The sequence below is a fragment of the Oryctolagus cuniculus genome, chromosome 12 (genome assembly GCF_051225735.1).
Source record: "Oryctolagus cuniculus isolate XC-2025 breed Fujian yellow rabbit chromosome 12, ASM5122573v1, whole genome shotgun sequence".
NCBI classification, from domain to species: Eukaryota; Metazoa; Chordata; class Mammalia; order Lagomorpha; family Leporidae; genus Oryctolagus; species Oryctolagus cuniculus.
Genome location: NC_142878.1, coordinates 113,831,668 through 113,853,348, shown reverse-complemented (window position 1 = coordinate 113,853,348; position 21,681 = coordinate 113,831,668). Strand labels below are relative to the sequence as shown.

Here is a 21,681-nt window from a genome sequence, read left to right as displayed (position 1 = left end):
GCTGCCCTTCTCACTCCCATGACCCAGGTGGCCACTGCACAGCCTCACCACCAGCCGTGCTCTCGGCTGCCTGGACCCAGGCCCACAGCAGCCTTTCCTCCATGCCGTCCACTCTGGTCACCACAGCAGGGTTCCTGAGTGCTGCTGTTGTTTAGGTTAGAGTGTATGTGAGGGCCAAGTGCTCGCTCTTCCTACTTAAATAAATATATCTCAACAGGAAATGTTATGTCAGAACTTACTGTGAAAACTCAGCCTCATTTTCTATAAGTAGATGGTAGGCATGAAAGGAAACAATTAAGCTGCTTGCCGGGGGCCCACTTCTCCTGTGCCAGTAGTCCCTCCCAGGTCTCCGAATGCCCTGAGAGCTAACGTCATAATCCTCTTTTTTTTTTTTTTTTTAAAGATTTATTTATTTATTTTTTTGAAAGTCAGAGTTACGCAGAGAGAGGAGAGGCAGAGAGAAATTGGTCTTCCATCTGATGGTTCACTCCCCAATTGGCTGCAACAGCCAGAGCTGCGCCGATCCAAAGCCAGGAGACTGGAGCTTCTTCCAGGTCTCCCACACGGGTGCAGGGGCCCTAGGACTTGGGCCATCCTCCACTGCTTCCCCAGGCCACAGCAGAGAGCTGGATCAGCAGTGCTATGATGTTGTTCTGGAGTATAACCCATGGTTTCCTGAGGAATGGATGTTGGATGTGACAGCGTGGGAGCAGGTTCAAGTTCACGTGATGAAGGCATATCGGCAAGGGGAGAAGATCCCTTTTCAGTGGTGGGGTACATGGGTTGTGGTCAAAATAGTCATTCAGCAGCTAGAAGCAAAAGAGATGATTGATGTAGGAAAGGAAACCACTAAATCAATTCATGAATATGAACTTTCAAAGACCTGCCTAAGGTCCGAGCCCAGAAAGAAATAATGATTGGGCAAACACCAGGGCTGACTCCAGTTCCTACGGCATTGTTACCACCACCTCCACCTCCAACTCCTGGGGGCTCATGGCTTCAAAATAATACAGATGAGCCCCAGTAGCCATCCTCTGGGCATGCAAGACTCTTCCCACTGCTGCAACTAATTGCCTTAGCCGTGTCTTTCCACGGGAGCTCCCGGCTGCTTTGACTTTCGCTTTTGCTGTAAATTTTTATGCTGATGGGGAAATGGGACACAATGCCTGGACAGGAATGGGTTTTAAAGTTATTACTAATTTTTAAAAAGTATGCCCTATGTACAGCCCTACCTCATAGTATTGCATTGAGTTCTTGCATGCCTTGGTGGAAGATTGGCTTCCTCATGATTTTAAACGTGCTCACCAAAATTTTATTCTCAAACCAACAAGTCCTTCAGTGGCAAATGTGATTGGGGGATGCAAGAATGGTCCTAAAGAACAGGAGGTGTACAGTAATCCAGTGCATTTAACATAGAAAATCCTAATGGAAACTGGGGCTGTGGCTCAATTGGCAGATCTCCTCGCTCACATTCAGCACCCCATGATCTATTGGATTGAACAGGTTGCTATAGAAGCTTGGACAAAAGTAGATAGCAGCACTGCTGGTAGCTCATTTACTAAGATTATACAAGGACCAGGAAACAAATATAACCAGTTTATAGGACGGCTACAGAATGTGGGTGAAAAGATTATTTCAAATAAAGATCTAGCTGCTATCGTGCTAAGGCACACATTTTGAAAATGCCAGTGAGGATTGTCAGGCCGTTATCCTCCCTATTAAAGCATCAGGCAATGTGTTGGATTATATGAAAGCATGTCAGATATAGGCTGGATTAAACATAAGGCCCAAGGTGCTGCCATGAAGACCTTTCAGTACAAAAAGACGCACGAACAAAGTGTTACAATTTCAGAAAGCCTGGTCACTTCCAAAAAGAAAGCAGGGCCCCAAAGCTAAAATCCGAACAAAAAGGCAAGCACTCTAACCGGGGTTATACCCCAGATGTAAGAAAGGAAAGCACTAAGCTAATGAATGTAAATCTAAATGTAATAAAGAAGGACAACTACTTACAGTTAACAAGTCAAGAAATAATAGGGGGTGTTCCTTCAGCCCCAAAGGAAATGAAGGAGATAAGACTCCTAATATCATGCAATTAAGTGCAGCTACAAAAGGAAGTACTGCCTTGGATATTCCTTGTCCCTACTCTCTCACACTAAATTTCCTTAAAAATCCTCATAAAATCAATACAGGATATTTTGGCCCTGTCCCTCCGGGAACTGTTGGTCTCATTCTGGGCCACAGTAGTCTGGCCCTGGGAATTACGGTGCATACTGGGGTAATTGATGAAGATTATCAAGGGGAAATTGCAGTAATCCTTACTGTTCATCATTAAATGACATTTATTTAAACAAGAAGATTACATAGCCCAGTTATTGCTATTGCTCTATAAACCCCCTGACAATTCATTGCCTAACCCCAGGACTGGTGGGTTCAACAGTACAGACTTAACTACATGATTATCCACTACTCTAAAAGAAAACAATAAACCTATTTTAACACCCTAAATAAATGAAAAACACTTTGTGTGAATGTTAGATATCGAAGCAGATGTTTATCATTAAAAGTATTAAATGGCCTAATTCGTGGGTTAAGAAACCAACTTCTACTAGCCTAATTGGGATAGGAAGGTCAGATCAAGGACAAACATATGTTAGCATTCACTATCTCACAGTCACAGGCTCTGATAAAATTGAAGCGTTTATACAACCTTTCATTACAGAGTTACCTATATATAAACTTGTGGGGACGAGACTTCTTACAGCAAATTCCAGATTAGTGGTTAATGAGCCTTTTATATAGGGGCCATCATGGAGACTTTGCCTCTGAAAATAACCTGGAAATCCTTTGAGCCCATCTGGACTGCCCAATGGCCCCTTGCTAAAGTAAAACTAGAGACAACCCACTTAAGAGATGGGCCAAGGACCTCAATAGACATTTTTCAAAAGAGGAAATCCAAATGGCCAACAGGCACATGAAAAAATGTTCAGGATCACTAGCAATCAGGGAAATGCAAATCAAAACCACAATGAGGTTCCACCTCACCCCGGTTAGAATGGCTCACATACAGAAATCTACCAACAACAAATGCTGGCGAGGATGTGGGGGAAAAGGGACACTAACCCATTGTTGGTGGGAATGCAAACTGGTCAAGCCACTATGGAAGTCAGTCTGGAGATTCCTCAGAAACCTGAAGATAACCCTACCATTCAACCCAGCCATCCCAGTCCTTGGAATTTACCCAAAGGAAATTAAATTGGCAAACAAAAAAAACCAGTCTGCTCCTTACTGTTTATTGCAGCTCAATTCACAATAGCTAAGACCTGGAATCAGCCTAAATGCCCATCAACAGTAGACTGGATAAAGAAATTATGGGATATGTACTCTATAGAATACTATACAGCAGTAGAAAAACAATGAAATCCGTCATTTGCAACAAAATGGAGGAATCTGGAAAACATTATGCTGAGTGAAATAAGCTAGTCCCAGAGGGACAAATATCATATGTTCTCCCTGATCAGTGACAACTAACCGAGCACCAAAAAGGAAACCTGTTAAAGTGAAATGAACACTATGAGAAACGGTGACTTGATCAGCCCTTGCCCTGACTGTTGATGAACAAGTTAATACGTTATCCCTCTTAGTATTTTTTTTTTGTTTGTTCTACTTAATACTATTGGTTGAATTCTGTAATTAACACACAGTTATTCTTAAGTATTGAAACTTAACTGAAAAGTGATCCCTGTTAAATATGAGTGGGAATAAGAGAGGGAAGAGATGTACAATCTGGGACATGCTCAAGCTGACTTGCCCTAAACGGTAGAGTTGGAAACATACCAGGAGATTCCAATTCAATCCCATCAAGGTGGCATGCAGCAATGCCATCTCACTAGTCCAAGTGATCAATTTCGGTTCACAATTGATCATAATGATAGGACTAAGAGTAAAAGGGAGCACATAAACAAGACTAATGTCTGCAAATACTAACCGATAGAACAAAAAAGGGAGAGAACGATCCAACATGGGAAGCGAGATACACAGCAGACTCATAGAATGGCGGATGTCCTAAACAGCACTCTGGCCTCAGAATCAGCCCTTAGGGCATTCAGATCCGGCTGAAGAGCCCATGAGAGTATTTCAGGCATGGAAAGCCAAGACACTCTGGCAAAAAAAAAAAAAAAAAAAAAAAGAAAAACCTAAATGAAAGATCTCCATGAGTGAGATCCCAGTGGAAAGAATGGGCCATCAAAGAAGGAGGTACCTTTCTCTGAAGGGAGGCGAGAACTTCCACTTTGATTATGACCTTGTCTAAATATGATAAGAGTCGGTGAACTCAAAAGGCTTCCATAGCCTTGGCCACTCATGACTGGAGCCTAGGGAGATTACTGATGCCATAAACAAGAGTGTCAAATTATTAAGTCAACAACAGGAGTCACTGTGCACTTACTCCTCATGTAGGATCTCTGTCCTTAATGTGCTGTACATTGTGATTTAATGCTATAACTAGTACTCAAACAGTATTTTTCACTTTGTGTTTCTATGTGTCCAGCAGAGAGCTGGACTGGTTAGCGGTTGGGGTTGGGGTGAGGGTTAGGGTTTGGGTTCAGGTTCCGGTTAGGGTTAGGATTAAGACAGTTGAGAGCCTGTGAGCATGAGCTAGAATGGTACAAACTCCCCTCGTACTTACCCCAAGCACCTCTCTTAGCTCTCCTTAGTGCTGGAACCAGAGGAACAGCTGAGAACCCTGTAACTCCTCATCTACCTTCTATCTCCCTGCAACTGTGACAGCCTCCACCACCTCCTACAGTTCCTCTCCATCGTGGCCAGGCATGCTGATGACAATATCAGCCAAGATGGACAAGAAGTAAGACACCTATCCACGTTGTGACTCTTTCTTTGTCCTGCTTTCAAAGGAAAAAGCCACCGAGATAGCCAAACATTTCACCAGGAGAAAATGACAGCTCTTCTTCCCTGACCTATTCCTTTTTTTTTTTTTTTTTTTTTGACAGACAGAGTTAGACAGTGAGAGAGAGACAGAGAGAAAGGTCTTCCTTCTGTTGGTTCACCCTCCAAATGGTTGCTACAGCCGATCTGAAGCCAGGAGCCATGTGCTTCCTCCTGGTCTCCCATGCGGGTGCAGGGCCCAAGCACTTGGGCCATCCTCCACTGCCTTCCGGGGCCACAGCAGAGAGCTGGACTGGAAGAGGAGCAACTGGGACTAGAACCCAGAGTGCTGGCACCGCAGGTGGAGGATTAGCCTAGTGAGCCATGACGCCGGCTCCCCTGGCCAAATCTAAGGTCTTGGGTTCTGGTTCTCTTTGGTCACTCTCACAGGCTTCAAGATTTTTTTCCAGCTTTTCCCATGGACAAAAGAGACACTGGCCTCCATTTGGAGAGGCCAGGATGGAACTTTGCCAAGGTAGCCGTGTATTTCAATAGTTAATTATAATTAATGAAATACCTCCTGGCTTCGGGTTTCACACTAGGGTGCTGACACCTCATTTCGGCAATGACGGATCGTATATGCTTATGTTGTAATCTTCATAATTGTTAGGTACGATGTGTCTGCACATCAGCCTTTATCAACTCCAGAGACAACAGCTGCTATGAGGCTGTCTGCCCAATGCACAAAGGAATACAAAAGTCAACCGAACTCTTCGTTGACTTTTTAAGAAAATTTCAGACATTTCTTCCTGCCCAATGCTAAACGAGACTCCGTTGCCTATCCCCCCCCCCACCAAAAAAGAAGAAAATATTCTTGAAAAGCTACAAAGGAAGCTTAGCATGCTGGGAGATTCTCTACCCTTTGTCTCTTCTGTCTCACCAGTCATAGGGAAAACGGCTGCTCCCGTTGTAAATGTTTCCATGTACGAACGGTCTTGGTATTTGAGTCATGTGTGTCCCGAGCGCCTACCCTGAGTCGCTCTAAACCAATGTTGGTTCAGGAATCTTTTGGGGAAAATAGCAGCATTGTATTGGATTGTGGTGTTTTGATATCTGATGTTTTTTGTTTTATTCTGTTTTGCTCAGTTGGCTGTTTGTTCCTTTAGGGAAAAGGAATTCCCAAATATAAGCGACTTCATTTCTCCTAGAAAGAATATAGCAGGAAGAAAATTAAGAGCTCTTGAACAGTGGTGTTTCGGAGAATCTCGGAACACCTGGCATTGCTTGGAAAACGTGGTGTGAGGACAGACTATTCTGGTTAAGGCTGTAGCTGCATCGGTTCACGGAGTCTGTGAGGAAGGATAGGAAGGAAGGAAGGGAGGGAGGGAGGGATGGAGGAAGGAAGGAAGCAAGTAGGGACATAGGGACGTAGGGAGGGAGGAAGGAGGAAGGAAGGAAGGACAGACATAGAGCCCTTATTACTGGTCACTGCAGGGCATCGGCCTTTAAGGTTGGTAGGTTGGCTCTGACACTTGGCAGGGTCAGTGCCTTACTCACCTCAGCCTCTTCTGGCCCCTCTGGAAAGCCCCTGTCCCCATCTCCCCATTCCATGGCTCAATCTGTCAAGCAAGAGTGAACAGGAGGAGGTGCATCCCCCAGGGAAGAAAGGAGGGCTCTGGGTATCACCTCCACAGTCTAAAAGTAAGAACAGCCACTGTTGCTTCCTGGACTTATAATGAGAAGGAGTTAGCAGAGCCTATGGAGAGTACCTGGCCCAGTATATGTCCATGCTAGACTTGGAGTAAATGTGAACGATTCATATGAAGCTTCAAAATGATCCAAGAGGCTTACATAGTGAGTATAAAAGTTTTCCTTGAATTGGATGGCTAATTGAATAATGTTCTGTTGGCCTGCCTTGGCTATACCTCATGTTACCTAGACAGCACCATCTGGAGGTATGATGATATGCTAAAACATAGAGAACCAAGGTGGAAGTTTCCTGAGTGAAAATCTCAAGAAAAAAGCAATAAAAATCACAAAAGTGTTAATAAACCACAGCATCTTGGTCTGCAGCTGGAATCTGTGTGTAGTTATACAGATTGTATTGCATTCTCAGAACAGCAACCAGAGAAGGAGCAGAAACAGAGCTCAGGATTGTCCTTATTCTAAACATTCTTTTACAAGAAAACAAAAGCTTCTACTTGTTAATGTCTGCCTCTTAGAGGTGTTTGGGGAGTAAACCAGTGGATGGAAGATCTCTGTCCCTCTGACATTCAGATGAATATAAATAAATACATAATTTTTAAAGAAAATAAGTATATAGATACGTCTGCTCATGGGCAAGTGTTGGAATGGCTGATACTTGGCAGTGGTGGGATTATGGGCATTTCTTCTCCATGCTTTTCTGTCTTTTTTTAGTTATTAATATGTTAAATGTGATGGGTGCTGGGTTCTTGACCTGGTTGCCCCTCTTCCAGTCCAGCTCTCTGCTGTGGCCCAGGAAGGCAGTGGAGGATGGCCCAAGTGCTTGGGCCCTGCACCCACATGGGAGACCAGGAGGAAGCACATGGCTCCTGGCTTCAGTTCGGTGCAGCACGCTGGCTGTAGCAGCCATTTGGGGAGTGACCCAACGGGAGGAAGACCTTTCTCTCTGTCTCTCTCTCTCACTAACTCTGCCTGTCAAAAAAAAAAAAAAAAAAACTTACAATAGAATGAAAATGACAGTGGATCCTGACACAGATGATGACATCCTGTGTCAGAAAGAAGATGGAAACAAACAAAAAAAGTCATTGACGATCAAATCCCTTAACCAAAGCAAAGCTAAGAGCAGGCCTTGCATTCTCTTCTCCCATAGGTCCCTGGGAATACAATGATGTCTCTGAACTTGGCCACCATCTTTGGAACCAAACTGCTGCACAAGGATAAGTCATCAAAGAATTTTCAGTCCAGAGCTCGGCCCGGGCCGAGGAGAGCGTGGTCATCATCACGGTGGTGCAGAAGACGATTGAGAACTACGAAGCCTTGTTCATTGTAGGTGGTCCTGCTCTGGGGTGGAATGTCCTAGAAAACTGCTATGGTTGTCTCTGGTGCCAGAAAGAAACTCTTGTCCAACACCTTCCAGCCTAGGGTGCTAGCCATTGACTGAATTCATCGGAAGCCAGTGAATCTAGTTGCCTATTTTAAATCATGAATAGTTTATCTACATTTATGCAATGCCTTATCCTAGATTGATTTCCATGCTGGTTTTATTCCAAGTGTGTTTGTAAATTCGAGAGCCAGCAGTTTAGAATATTTGTCCTCTGAGTTTTACCTATGTTATTGTGACAAGGAAGTCAATACTCAAGAAGCATTAGCTTCAGCTCCTATGAAATAGGAAAAATTAAAAATAGGACCTAAACACTGCCCAAACCTAGAAGGGGCATCCATCATGTCCACTCAGATCCCATTGACCAGAACTTATCCACAAGCTACACTTAGCTGCAAGAGAGTCTAGGAAGAGAACATGGATTTACCACAGTGAATATGGGCTAAGTTAATGAATGACTCAGTGGTAGTTCTGTGACACATGATTTGCATATTACCCATCCATACTTTTATATATATATGAAAAAGTTTAGGCATGGAAGAATTAAGAATATCTTTCTCAGAGTAATTTAATCATTAACTGATCATTCTTGATCTCTTCGGGATTATGGCAATATGTTGAGAAAAGAACAGTGGAGTGGGGGGGGGGGGGATGCAGGTCCCACACCTCGGTCTGTAAGAAGAAACTCTCTAGGACCAGAAAACTTCCCTATAGCCCTGCGTTGGCCATACATTAGCTGCATGACCTCGTCTTATATTTCTCTCTTTATCCAAGGACCGTATTTAAGGAAGTGCTACCCAGGATGGCTGAATTCTAAAACATGCATGGTTCAATCTCCTAGCATTAACGTCCCCTCTTTTCTTTCTTAAAGCACCTGAGAAAATTAATCTAATTTTACAGTATCTTGCTGTTTCAGATTCCAGTTGGTTATACTAAGGCTGGGTTGTTGACTGACAATCCTGTTCTTGTACATGGACAAGAAGTCGATCACGTATATAGATCTTTCATTTTATCTTGCTTGGCTTTTTAAAGATTTCAGAAGGATTAAAGGGCAGAAAAGAACGTGGCTTTTGTCCTGTGGAACATAAAACCACCTAGAGGCCGACACATAATTCAAGAGTTGAGCCAGGAAAGGCTTTGGCATGGGCTGTTTGGTTTTGATTTAGAAATCCTACAGCTAGATCCCAGTCACAGCCATCATGACCCCTGAATCAAAAACACCAAGCCATCAGATTATAACATTGGTTCTCAAACTGGAGTGGGCAGAAGGGTCACCAGGAATCTCATCGTACATTCAGATTCCCAGGCAACACTTGAACAGATCTGGCTGGAAAACACAGGAATGGGACCCAGGATTCTGAAGTTAACACCTCCAGGAGGTCCGGGTCGTTTCCTACCCATATCCTGGGAAATCACATCTTGGGGAAACACTGGTAGGTTGGGAAGACCATAAGCTTTGGAAATTTAAATTTCTCGAAACAGTTTCCATGTATTCCCTACGTACAGATTGAGGAACATAGTCATCCTTCCCACCCTCTCCTGCCCATGCTCCTACCCTTCCTCCACCTCCTGCTCTGATTCTCTCTCTTAATTTTTACAGATTTACATTTACAAATGCATTAACCCTGCACTAAGGAAAGATTTCAACAAATAGTAAGAAGGAAAAAAAAAATTGTTCCTCAGCTGTAGAGCTAAGGGCCTTAGGCAATGGTTGACTCTCAAAATGTCAATTTCGCTCAAATACATTATGTTCTTTTAAAAGATTTTATTTATTTGAGAGTTAGAGTTACATAAGGTGAGAGAGAAAGAGAGGGAGAGAGAAAGAGGCAGAGAGTGAAAGAGAGACAAAGAGAGAGAGAAAGAGAGAGACAGTGAGAGAGGAGAGAGAGAGAAAGAGAGAAAGAGAGAGGTCTTAGAATTCTTAAGAACTTCAGAACTGAGTGGAGAACACTGTTAGCTCCTTCTAAGGCTTTTTTGGGGGCCAGGCAAGGAGGAGAAGACAACGCATGTGTAGGCTGAGAAGTCCCAAGAACAGTGGCAGACATGGGAAAGCCTGCAAGTTCCCACCCCACTGGTCCAGTTCAGCGCATGTGGGAAATTTCCAACGAGCGCTTTTGGAGTGAGGATCAGAGGCTGTGATGCGGATTCAAGCTAAGAGATCAAGCTTTGTGCTCTCTTCCTTCCCCAGTGCACATTGCATTTTCTTTTTCTTTATTTTATTTATTTAAGAAGCAGAGAGAGAGGGAGGTAGGGAAAGAGGGAGAGGGAGAGAGAGCGGGAGGGAGAGAGAGAGAGGGAGAAGGAGGGAGAGAGGGAGAGAGAGATGGAGAGGGAGAGGGAGAGAGGGAAAGGGGGAGATAGATGGAGAGAGAGATGAAGAGAGGGAGAGAAGGAAGAGGAGTGGGAGAGAGAGAGGGAGAGGGAGATGAAGAGGCAGGGGGAGAGAGAGAGGAAGAGGGAGAGGAAGAGATGAAGAGAGGGAGAGGGAAAGGGAGGGAAGGGGAGGGGGAGGGGGAGAGAGGGAGAGTGAGGGAAGGGGAGAGGGAGAGAGGGAGGGAGGGAAGGGGAGGGGGAAAGACGGGGGAGGGAGGGAAGGAGAGGGGGAGGGACAGGGGGAGGGAGGGAAGGGAGGGGAAGAGACAGAGGAGGAGGGAGGAAAGGGAGGGGAAGAGAGAGCGGGAGGGAGGAAAGGGAGAGAGGGAAGGGGAGGCAGGAGAGAGAGAGAGAGAGAGGGAGGGAGAAAGAATCAGCAACCAGAGCCAGGCATTGAGCCCAGGCTCTCTGAGTTAGGTGTAAACATCCCAACCAGCATCTTAACTGCTAGACTAAATCCTCACCTCTCGGTTTTCTCAAAACTTCTCTTGCACGCCAGGTATGAAAGAGTCAACCAGGTCATCAGATGAGAAGCTGCTCCTACCAAGATATCCCCATAACCAGATAGCTCTGTATGTTGTTTTTTTTTTTTTTTTTTTTTGACTGGCAGAGTTAGACAGTGAGAGAGAGAGAAAGGTCTTCCTTCCGTTGTTTCACCCCCCAAATGGCCGCTACGGCCGGCGCACTGCGACAAGCTTCCTCCTGGTCTCCCATGCGGGTGCAGGGCCCAAGCACTTGGGCCATCCTCCACTGTTCTCCCAGGCCACAGCAGAGAGCTGGACTGGAAGAGGGGCAACCGGGACTATAACCCATCGTCCCTCTCTCTGGAATCGTCCCTGTTGATGCCTCCACATTCGGCTTCTCCAGGTCCCTCCCGATCTCCAGAACGAGGTGTTCGTCAGCCTGCTGGAGACCGATCCTGACGTCATGAACTATTTACTCGGAAGGAAAGCTTCCCAATCCTCTTGAATAGGCCTTGATGCTGCCTTCCATCTGCAGGGGTTGGCTGCCCCCTGCTGGCTGTCGTTGGCAACTACTAGACAGGGCTCCAGTCATTCCCGTGCCCTAGTTCTACCTGGTTCATGTGTTGGGTTCTTCTCCCATCTAATGGCTGTTATTTATGTGGAACTGCCTGCCCTAGTTCTACCTGGTTCCATGTGTTAGGTTCTTCTACCATCTAGTGGCCGTTATATGGAACTGCTCCCACCTTTTCTACAAAGTTGGGTAGGATCATTTTGATCCTATTGTGTGTCTCTGGGCCCTAACCCGCTCACACACCTCTAACTATTCTCGTTGTGCCAGCAGCCCTGACATGCTACCGTCAGGAATTTCCTTCTGCACGGAAGGAAGGCACTCATCCACAGACTCCCACAAAGCCTCCACCGGAGACGTCTCCCCCTACAACAACTTCCCGGTGCAGTCTGAATGCTCCCTGCCGTCCGAGCCCAAGACCAGAGAAAGTTTTCCTGGACGCAGGCTTGGAAAAGGTAACGGGACCAAGGCCAGTGCTGGACCAATCCAATGACTCTGTTCTTAATGCATTATGGCATGGTTCAGGGCACATCCAGGTCCTCTCCACATCCATCTCCTCTTTGGTGCCTTGGTCACTCCATGAGCATTTATAGGGTCCCTGCTGAATACAGCCCCATTGCTCAGATGTCTGGGGGCTCACGTGCCCCCAAGGAGCGGCCCGGATTCCCAGCTGATTTCTCATCCCTCCATCAGCTCTGGCTACTGTACCCTGACCAGTGGCTTGAGCGACATATTTGCTATGTCTCTAAGATCACCCCATATGGCTAAGTACCCTATTATTATGTGTGTTGTAAAATGTTCTCTATTCCATCCAGTTTAACTGCAAAACTATTTTTGACCAGCAGGGAGCGATATGTTTCAGTATTGGAATTTTTTTTTATGGCTAATATTGCTTGGATAGTGTGTGGCTGAACCAGCCACACCCAGGGGCTGTCCAGAGTGTCCACCTATTGTCCAGCCCAGAGTCCGAAGAGAGCCCATTCCCTCCCACTATGCTTTTTTTTTTTCCTAGACGTCTCACAGGAGCTTTTCAATCTCTGGGGAACTTGGCATTCAACCTTAAAAAGCGGGTCCAAGGACTCCGTGTCACACGTGGGCGGCAGCAGCGCACCCGAGTCATCCTTGGCCTTGGATAGTGCACGAGACCTCGCGCAGAGCGAGCCGCACGTGGCCCGGCTGCGGACAAAATGCTCCAACCAGAGACCTCGGGAAAGCTGCTGGGTTGGCCAGTGACCCCCTCCTCCGTCCCCGGGCCCGGGGATTCCGCCTAGGAGCCCTGGCCGCAGAAGCCCGAGGAGGCCAGTGACCAGAGGGCCTCGGGGCGGCCACTTGGCTTGACTGGCAGCATAAGTGGTGGCAAATCTGGGAGCTGCTGTCCACCAATGGCTCCGACGCCCTGCCCGAGACGCTGGTATGAGAGCGGGGCCTGAGTCAGAGAACCCTCCCGATGTCTGAGATGGAGTCGTCCAAGATTGAGCCCCCTCCCAACGTCCAAGATGCAGTCGTCCAAGACAGAGCCCCCTCTTGACGTCCAAGATGGAGTCGTCCAAGATGGAGGCCCCCCCAACGTCCAAGACACAGCCCCCTTCCCCCTCCCAAGACAGAGCCCCCCTCCCACGTCCGAGACAAGGCCCCCTCCCACGTCCTCTTTCCAAGGTGGTGATGGACAACTGGCCACTTTTTCTTCCTTCCTTTCACCATTTAAGAAAGCAGCACGATCCCCAGTCCACAGCCACCCACGTGCGCCTACCATACAGCTCTCTCTTCCGTGTAGCTTAACTGTATTTACGGGTCTCTGATGTCTATGACTGTATATTCTGTAATGGATGATGTGTGATAAATATATGATAGCTTCACAATTTTTAAAATCACTTCACTGATGTTAGCCAATGAGAGGCCATAGAATCTAGAATTGAATGTTCTAGAACATGCACAAGTGGGTGTCTGTGCTTTTGGCCATAGCCTGGCAAATATCTTAACAATTTTTAAAATCACTTCACTAACGTTAGCCCACGAGAGGCCATAGAATGTTCTAGAATATGCACAAGCGGCTTTCTGTGCTTTTTGGCCATAGCTCGGTGACTGGGCACAGCCTTTCATTCAATGCCTAAGAAAAACACTAACAAAGCCAGAGTACGAGAAGCCATATTTTTCTATATTTGTGAGATGCCAAAAAAAAATAGTCACAGAAAATGATTTTTCATACCAAAAACAAGGGAACTGTTACATTTGATACATTATGAAGTCTATTTTTAGAACCTGTTTAGCAAGGATTTGGTCAAAGAAACCAAAATGGCCATGTCTAAGAAAGAAGAATTAAGAAATTCTCTGTCCTGTGTTGAGGTCGAAATCAATTTTATGTAGACCTTCTAGAATATGTATTTATAAATGTCTAATTTTATGTATTTTTCAAAACAACAAACTGGCATCCAAGGGGAAAGTGTTGAAGAGTGTAAGTATGCAAATTATAGAAGAACCGGATTTTTCCTGTTGCCACTTCCATCCAGCTTTTTTTTAACTGCAAAACTATTTTTGACCAGCAGGGTTGATATGTTTCAGTATTGGATTTTTTGTTTGTTTTTTTCACTTCAGAAGGGAAAAGTGTATTAAAGAATTTTTTTTTTATAAAACATGCTACTCTTCATTTTCATGTAGGCAGTGAAATGTTCAGTGGTTATTTCCCCAAGTTAAATCTTGCGCCGTGATGAATAAAATGTTACGCAGAGGCTCTGTTCCCTGGTTCTAAGTGTGATGATGAACTCACACCTGTTCCAGACATGCACTTCACTCTCCACAACCCCAAGGGTACAAAGCAACGGAAATTCTATTTTATATATATATTATATATATATGATATCAGATATCTTGGGACCATCAACTCGGTGCCCCCGAAGCATTTAGAAACTTATAATTTATAATTATTTGTTAAAAGTGAAGGGTGAGGGCTGGCGCCATGGCTCACTTGGTTAATCCTCCACCTGAGGCGCCGGCATCCCACATGGGTGCCAGGTTCTAGTCCCGGCTGCTCCTCTTCCAGTCCAGCTCTCTGCTGTGCCCCAGGAAGGCAGTGGAGGATGGCCCAAGTGCTTGTACCTCATGATCCCTGTATTACCTCACGGTCCCTGTATTACCTCACGATCCCTGCTGTTTCTAGACAGAAGACTTAGCTTCATTTTACCATATACAAATATTTTGATGTAGAGTTTAAGGCTGTTGGATTTTTTTTTAAAAAACTCCACACCAAACCAATGCCACCAGGAAATCCAGACCAAATTAAGTGTTCGGATGATGAAGTCCATTCACTAATCTCACACAACAATATTCAGAATAAATGAAAGGATTTAATATTACCAACACTGTTTTGAAGTTCCTGGGACATCATGAGTGCAGTTCGGTTTGGGGGAAATAATGTGCCTCCCAGGAAAAAAAAATAGTTTCCGTCTCAAACGGAACAGTGCTTACGAAGTCCAGCGCCACCAAGCAACTTTCATTCTGTCCCACACAGCCGAGAATGAATCCAGGGCAGGCCGGACGTCCAGGATGGTGAACTGGTAATCCTTGTTGACTTCGCCACCGTCATAGTAGTCAATCACGTATCGAACTTCCGTCCCACAGCGGTCGATGATCCAATCGTGCCGGTCGAAAGGCAACTCATACCTGATACGAAGATACAGTGGTCAGTTACTGGCTGTGCCTTCCACCCCAGCTTAATCACTGAGGAAGACTGATCTATAATGGCCCGGGAGGGCAGTGGAGGATGGCCCAAGTGCTTGGCCCCTGCACCCGCGTGGGAGACCAGGAGGAAGCACCTGGCTCTTGGCTTCAGATTGGCACAGTGCGCCAGCCATGGTGGCCATTTTAGGGGTGAACCAACAGAAGGAAGACCTTTCTCTTTGTCTCTCTCTCTCTCACTAACTCTGCCTGTCAAGTTAAAAAAAAAAAAAAATTGCACCAAAACTTACCCCATCCAGGAACGAATCCTTGCCCTCGGTGAATACTCTTTGGCCTTCCCTCCAAACCGGATCAAGGAGGGACCACAAGGACACTCTCTAGAAAAACCCCATATGAGACAAGACTGTTAAGATATTATCTTTAGCAAAGATGACGTTCCAGTCTGACGTACTTTTCTCTGTCTGCATTTCACACGGAGTCGTATCACATTTACTTCTCAAATGATTCAAAGACATCAGTGCCCCAAATCATTGGAACGACACATTCAGACTCAGGAAATCAGAGAGGTGCTAGAAGGACTAAGAGCTCCAACGTACGCTGCGTGAAGGACTTCCCACTTCAGAATCTCCTTCCAGGCCTGCTCGTTGTTCTGATTGTGGATTCTAATGATGTTGTGCATGTCTCTCTGACTGATGTCTTCATCCTTCCATTTCCACCTAGGAAAGAACAGGAGGTGAGATGGGATGACTCCCATTCCTAGGGACGAAAAGTTAACCCACGTATTTGTAAGACAATTGATTAAACATGATTCTTTAGGAAAGAACTAAGAATGTTCATTTTCACCAAACTGAATGGATCCAAAATTCCTTTTTAACTATAAATCTAATATATATTCTATTTATATTATATAAATAAAATTTATATTATAGTGTTTATATTTATTTATGTACTTATTTTATGTTTTATTTTATATTTTTATTTCTCATTTTCCTGAGTCAGCAAAACACAGACTCATAGAAATACTAAGAAACCACCTATTTTTTATTCCACATTTTTTCAGTGAGTACCACTTCTTAATAATTCTCTCACTTTTTTCCAAGCCTTTTATATAACATTTTTTGTTTTTTTTAAATGATGACAAGCTCTGACAGTTCTGAAAAAGCCATTAATTACTCTGAACGGATTAACTCATACACTCTTCCTGTATGTTTGGGGGTTAAAACCTCTTAACAATTCTGAGATAAATGTGGTGAACCCGTTGATATTCTAAACGACATGCTCGCTCACTTACCCCTTCCTTAACATTGCGTTCCAAAACATCTGTTCCGAGGGATAAACCCACTTTTTCTCGGAACCTGCTCTAGGAATGGACGACTCCTCCCTGGCAGTAGACAATGCAAAAGGCTGATCTGGGGCTGGTGTTTGGTTCGCTGGTGGCATCTACATAAAACAAGCACATTTTTTTTTTTTTTTTGACAGGCAGAGTTAGACAGTGAGAGAGAGAGAGAGAAAGGTCTTCCTTCCATTGGTTCACCCCCCAAATGGCCACTATGGCTGGCCGCTGCACTGATCCAAAGCCAGAAGCCAGGTACTTATCCTGGTCTCCCATGCGAGTGCAGGAGCCCAAGCGCTGGGGCCATCCTCCACTGCACTCCTGGGCCACAGCAGAGAGGTGGACTGGAAGAGAAGCAACCGGGACAGAACCAGCACCCCAAATCATTGGAACTAGAACCCGGGGTTCCGGTACCGCAGGCAGAGGATTAGCCAAGTGAGCCGCGGCGCTGGCCTCTCACTGATCACGAGAATCCATCTCTGAATATGTCCCATAAAGGCTGGGTTACCAGATTGGAAGGATCCAGGTCGTCCTTGGCCTTGAACTGGGCACCCGTGATGGGACACACCACATACTCGTATGCGCGTTCCTGGTGAGCAGGCACGGAATAGGTTTTCTTCTCATACTGTGAGTCGGACAGTCCTGCGGTCATCGGACAACCTGAAATCACCAAGTCCACAACCAGCGTGAGCATCAAGGACACGTAGCTTTCTAACTGCATCTCTCTCTCAAGAGCTGAATCTCTGGGGATTTCACACACACACACACACACACACACACACACACACACACCCCAAATGGAATCAAAGGATATGTTGGATGCAAGAGAAAATTTTCTTAAATCCATGCACATGAGGAATCTTCAAAAAAAAAAAAAACTTCATGGACTCTAACTCTGCCTGTGGGAAAAAACAAACAAACAAACAAACAAAAACCCAAAACACCTCATGGACTCTCACTAACTCTGCCTGTCAAAAAAAAAAAACTTCATGGAAATTTTTCCTTGGTCGACAAAGGGTCAGTGACCTGTGGCTTTCCCGTCATGCATCGGGCACCGGGAAGGCGGGGACTCAGTCTGCTGCCCAGAAGCTTTCGCCGTCTCCGCCGCCGGAGTCGATGTAGACGCGCCCATGACTGGAATCCAGGTTGATTCCACACAGTTCTCAACCCGCAGCTGCCGAAACAAAGAGACAGATTAACGCGGACGCCTAGGCCGGGTTCCGGGTGGCGGGGATGTGGGCGAGGAGAAATCACGTCATAGCGAGGCGACTGCGTAGGGGTGGGGTCTCCGCACCTCAGGCCTCCGCCGGGCTGCTCCCCGACGCCGGCGCCGCCTCGAAACCGAGCCCAGAGGGCCGCTCCCTGCCGGCCGCGGCAGCCACTTTCTCTTTCGCTCGGTCACCGCTGTCAGCCGGGTCACCGCCGGCCCTGGCGCGCGCGCGCGCCTCTACTTCCGTTTTCCGAAGGCGGGGCTTCCGGGCGCAGCGCGCCTGCTGATAAAAAGCGGCGTCCATCACTCAGGGAGCGTGGGGCGGGGCGAGGGCGGTTCCCACCCGCCCTCTTCTCTCTTTGACCTGTAAGAGCGAGGCCCTGCTGCTTAGCCCCGCCTCCTGGCCGGGCGCCCTTTTCAACTGGTAATAGCTGTACTCGCGACATTGCCACCACGGGCCGGGGCTGGGCCAGACCGGAGCCTGGAGCCAGGAGCCGGGAGCTTCTTCTAGGTCTCCCACACAGTTGTAAAATGTTAATCAAGAGGCATATGTCTTTTCTCTCAAAGTGGTTTATATTTTCTGGGAAAATTCACCAGTGTTTCACAAATCCTTCTCTTTCCCACAATTCCATGTTCCCTATTAGCATAGTTTCTCCCCTAACAGCATATCTTCTCCCCTATTAGCATATTTTCTTCCCTATTAGCATAGTTTCTTCCCCATTAACGTATTCTCTCCATTACCATATTTTCTCCCCTATTAGCATAGCTTCTCCTCTATTAGCATAATTTCCCCTATCTGCATATTTCTCCCCTATTAGCATACTTTCTCATTAGCATATTTCTCCCCTATCAGCATTTCTTCCCTATTAGCATATTTTCTCCCGTATTAGCATAGTAATTCTGTCCCCTTATAACATCCTTTCACACAATTTCCTTTATCTCCCTTAGTTCTCTCTCCAGTACATCTTTCTCCACTCCTATAATTTGTTTTCTCTCACAACACTTGATCATGCTCTCAATACGCCGTCTCTCACAATTCCTGTCTCTTTGACAATGCTATTTCTCCCACAATTCTCTGATTTTCCCACAGTTCTCTGTTCTTTCCTACAATACCTCTCTCTCTCTCAAGTCCCTGCTTCTCCCACAGCTCTCCATTTATTCCCACAATGCCTTGTTTCTGACAAAGTTCCCTCTACTTTCCCATAGTTCTCTGTCCCACAATTCTTTATTTCTCCCACAATTCTTTATTTGTCCCACAATTCTCGGTTCTTTTTCACATTGCCTTGTTTCTCTAACAATTCTCTGTCCCACAGTTCTCTTTCTCCCACAGTGCTCTGCTTCTCCTACAATTCACTTTTTTCCCCACAACTCCCTGTCCCACAAGTCTCTATTTCTCCCACAATGCCTGCTTCTCTTATCATTCTCTCTTCTTTCCCACATTACTCTGTTTCTCTTACATTTTTCTATTCCTTCCCACAATTCTCTACTTCTCTCACAATGACCCACTCCTCCCACAATTCTCTGTTCTTTCCTACATTGCCCTATTTCACAGTTCTCTCTTCTTTCCCTAATTCTCTGCCCAACAGTTCTCTACTTCTCCCACAATTCCCCGCTTCCCCCACAATTCTCTTCCTTCTTGTATTTCCCATAATTCCACAAAACTTTGTTCTCTCACATCTCTCTACTCCCACAATTCTCCATTGTCTCACAACACTCCATTGTATTTCACAATTCTTCTGTCATTTCCCCATCCATCTCGCCATGTTCAAGTCTCTCCCACAAGTCTTAACTCTCCCTCACGATTTCTCAGAGACCTGGACTTCTCTGTCCTGCATCTCCATGGTTTCTCAAGCTCTGTCTCAGAGGAAGATATCGTACGGGCCCATGGCCAGAGCTCAAGAAGCCAGTAAAAACATTTTTTTTGCTTTGTCTGTTTTCAAAAGGAACTTTTGTCCTTTCTAGACATCATTTCTTTCTATAATAATTAGTTTCTATTTAAGAGACAACATTCATTGCCGTGCTCAGTTGCCTTTTGGATGAGCCATCTGTCAAAAGTATATAGAAGGAGTTTAGAAATTTTAACCATGCTTGAAAAGTTGATCAAGATTTGAAATCGAAAAGTCAGATGCAAAGGAATGAATGGGCTAACCAAAAAAAAAAGTGAGATTTAAGAAAAGAGGACAGAAATGTAAGCTGCAAGTCATGCCCTCATTTCAAAGCCTCAGAGGAAAAAAAAAAAAAGAACAGATAAGAAATGGTCAGAGAGGAAGTAGAATTTTAGTAAAATCCTGTCCTGGAAGAAATGGGCAAAGAACATGAACAGGCATTTTTTCAAAACAGGAAATTCAAATGGCTGACACGTGCAAATGAGTGTGGTTTGGGTTATTTAGTGTTTGTAATACAATATAAAGGAAACACCATTGTTTTATAGGTTAAAAAATATGAAAGCAAATTTCCAAATTCTGAAAGCAAAAAGAATCACCATGATAGGCAATGACTACCTGGTCATTGACACATTTTGAAAAAGGATAATGATGATAAAACACAAAACCACAAATATTTAGTCAAACAACACTGCCAGGTCTCTCACAAGGACATAACAGGTGCACGGAGCCCTAAGAAACCCCCAGGACCTACATCTGGGTCTCTCACAAGACTATAACAGGTACACGGGGGCCCTGAGCCCACCCCCAGGACCTCCATCTGGGTCTCCAGCAGGTGCATGGGGCCCTGATCCACCCCAGTCCTACCTCCACCCTGGTCTCCAGCAGGTGCATGAGCCCGCCCCAGGAACTCCATCTGGGTCTTTCACAAGGATACAACAGGTGCACAGGGGCCCTAATTCACCCCCAGAACCTCCATCCCCCCAAGAACCATGCCACCCACACTCCCTTCAAGAAGTAGAAGCTTTTTCTTCTCCCCAAAGCCATCTAATCACAGCCTGTTGCCAGGCGATTTCTGAAGCCACCATCCAATCACAGCCTGTCACTGGGCAGACTCCGTGGTCATGTGGTTTCTGAAGCCATCCAATCACAGCCTGTTGCCAGAAAGAGAGAGGTCGTCCATCCACTGGTTCACTCCCCAAATGGCATAGTGGCTGGAGCCGGGCCAGGCAGAAGCCAGGAGCCAGGAGCTTCCTCCAGGTCTCTAAATTGGACATAGGGACCCAAGCACTTGGGCCACCTTCCACTGCTTCCCCAGGCCATAGCAGGGAGCTGGATCAGAAGAGGAGCATCTGGGACTTGAACCAGTGTCCACATGGGCTGTCGGCACTGCAGGCATCTTTACCTGCTATGGCACAGTGCTGGCCCCAATTTTTTGAATTTAAAAAAATATATATTTGGGGTCCAGCACTGTGGTGTAACGGGTAAAGCTACCACTTGTTACTCATGAGGTCAAAAATCCAAAATGAGCTTGACTGAGCTTATGATGTTACCCCCTGGTTTAAAACATGACTGTGAGGGCCAGCATGAGTCTCAGCAGATTAAGCTACTCTTGTGATGCTGACATTTCACACTTTAGTGCCTGTTCAGGTCACCATTGTTCTGTTTCCAACACAGCTCACTGCTTATGTACCTGAAAGGCAGAGAATGATGGACCAAGTAGCTGACCCTTCCATCCATGTGGGAGACTCAAATGGAATTCCAGGCTAATGGCTTTTGCCCATCTCAGCTCTGGCCATTGAGGTCCTTTGAGGAAATCAACCAGTAGATTGATGATCTCTCTGTTTTCTCTCCCTCACTCTGTTATTCTACCTTCCAAAAACATTTTTTGAAAAGCTTTAAAAAACCAACTTGTCACTAGTATAATATATGTAACTAGAAATTTTTTTGATGGGCAGAGTTAGTGAGAGAGAGAGAGAGAGAGAGAGAGAGAGAAAGGTCTTCCTTCCGTTGGTTCACCCCCCAAATGGCCGCTACGGCCGGCGCACTGCGCAGATCCGAAGACAGGAGCCAGGTGCTTCCACCTGGTCTCCCATGGGGGTGCAGGGCCCAAGCACTTGGGCCATCCTCCACTGCACTCCCAGGCCACAGCAGAGAGGTAGACTGGAAGAGGAGCAACCAGGACAGAACCGACACCAACTGGGACTAGAAC

The 21,681-nt window shown here is 45.8% G+C and overlaps 1 protein-coding gene across 2 annotated transcripts; it reads right to left on the bottom strand.

Annotated features, from left to right (window-relative positions):
* Window positions 1-382: 382 nt before the first annotated feature.
* Window positions 383-17,800, bottom strand: HCCS (holocytochrome c synthase). 2 transcript variants are annotated; one of them, XM_070054800.2, is made up of 8 exons: window positions 17,671-17,800; window positions 17,403-17,550; window positions 16,885-17,036; window positions 16,335-16,483; window positions 15,640-15,759; window positions 15,334-15,420; window positions 14,834-15,028; window positions 383-809 (listed from the first exon to the last, which is right to left on the bottom strand). In XM_070054800.2, exons 2-8 carry the CDS (start codon window positions 17,506-17,508, stop codon window positions 803-805), a joined length of 816 nt encoding a protein of 271 aa, XP_069910901.1. In that variant the 5' UTR covers window positions 17,509-17,550; window positions 17,671-17,800; the 3' UTR covers window positions 383-802. The 2 variants fall into 2 exon arrangements, with proteins under 2 accessions (XP_069910901.1, XP_051693789.1); XM_051837829.3 differs by lacking the exon at window positions 383-809 and having other exon boundaries at window positions 14,693-15,028.
* Window positions 17,801-21,681: the final 3,881 nt, after the last annotated feature.

Excerpts from the sequence above, each read along its gene's own strand:
- HCCS (XM_070054800.2), bottom strand. The coding sequence starts at position 17,508 with ATGGGCGCGTCTACATCGACTCCGGCGGCGGAGACGGCGAAAGCTTCT. Across the intron at positions 15,760-16,334 it reads AACGCAATGTTAAGGAAGGG|GTGGAAATGGAAGGATGAAG; the intron begins GTAAGTGAGCGA and ends GTTCTTTCCTAG. Across the intron at positions 15,421-15,639 it reads TGGGAAGTCCTTCACGCAGC|AGAGTGTCCTTGTGGTCCCT; the intron begins GTACGTTGGAGC and ends GGGTTTTTCTAG.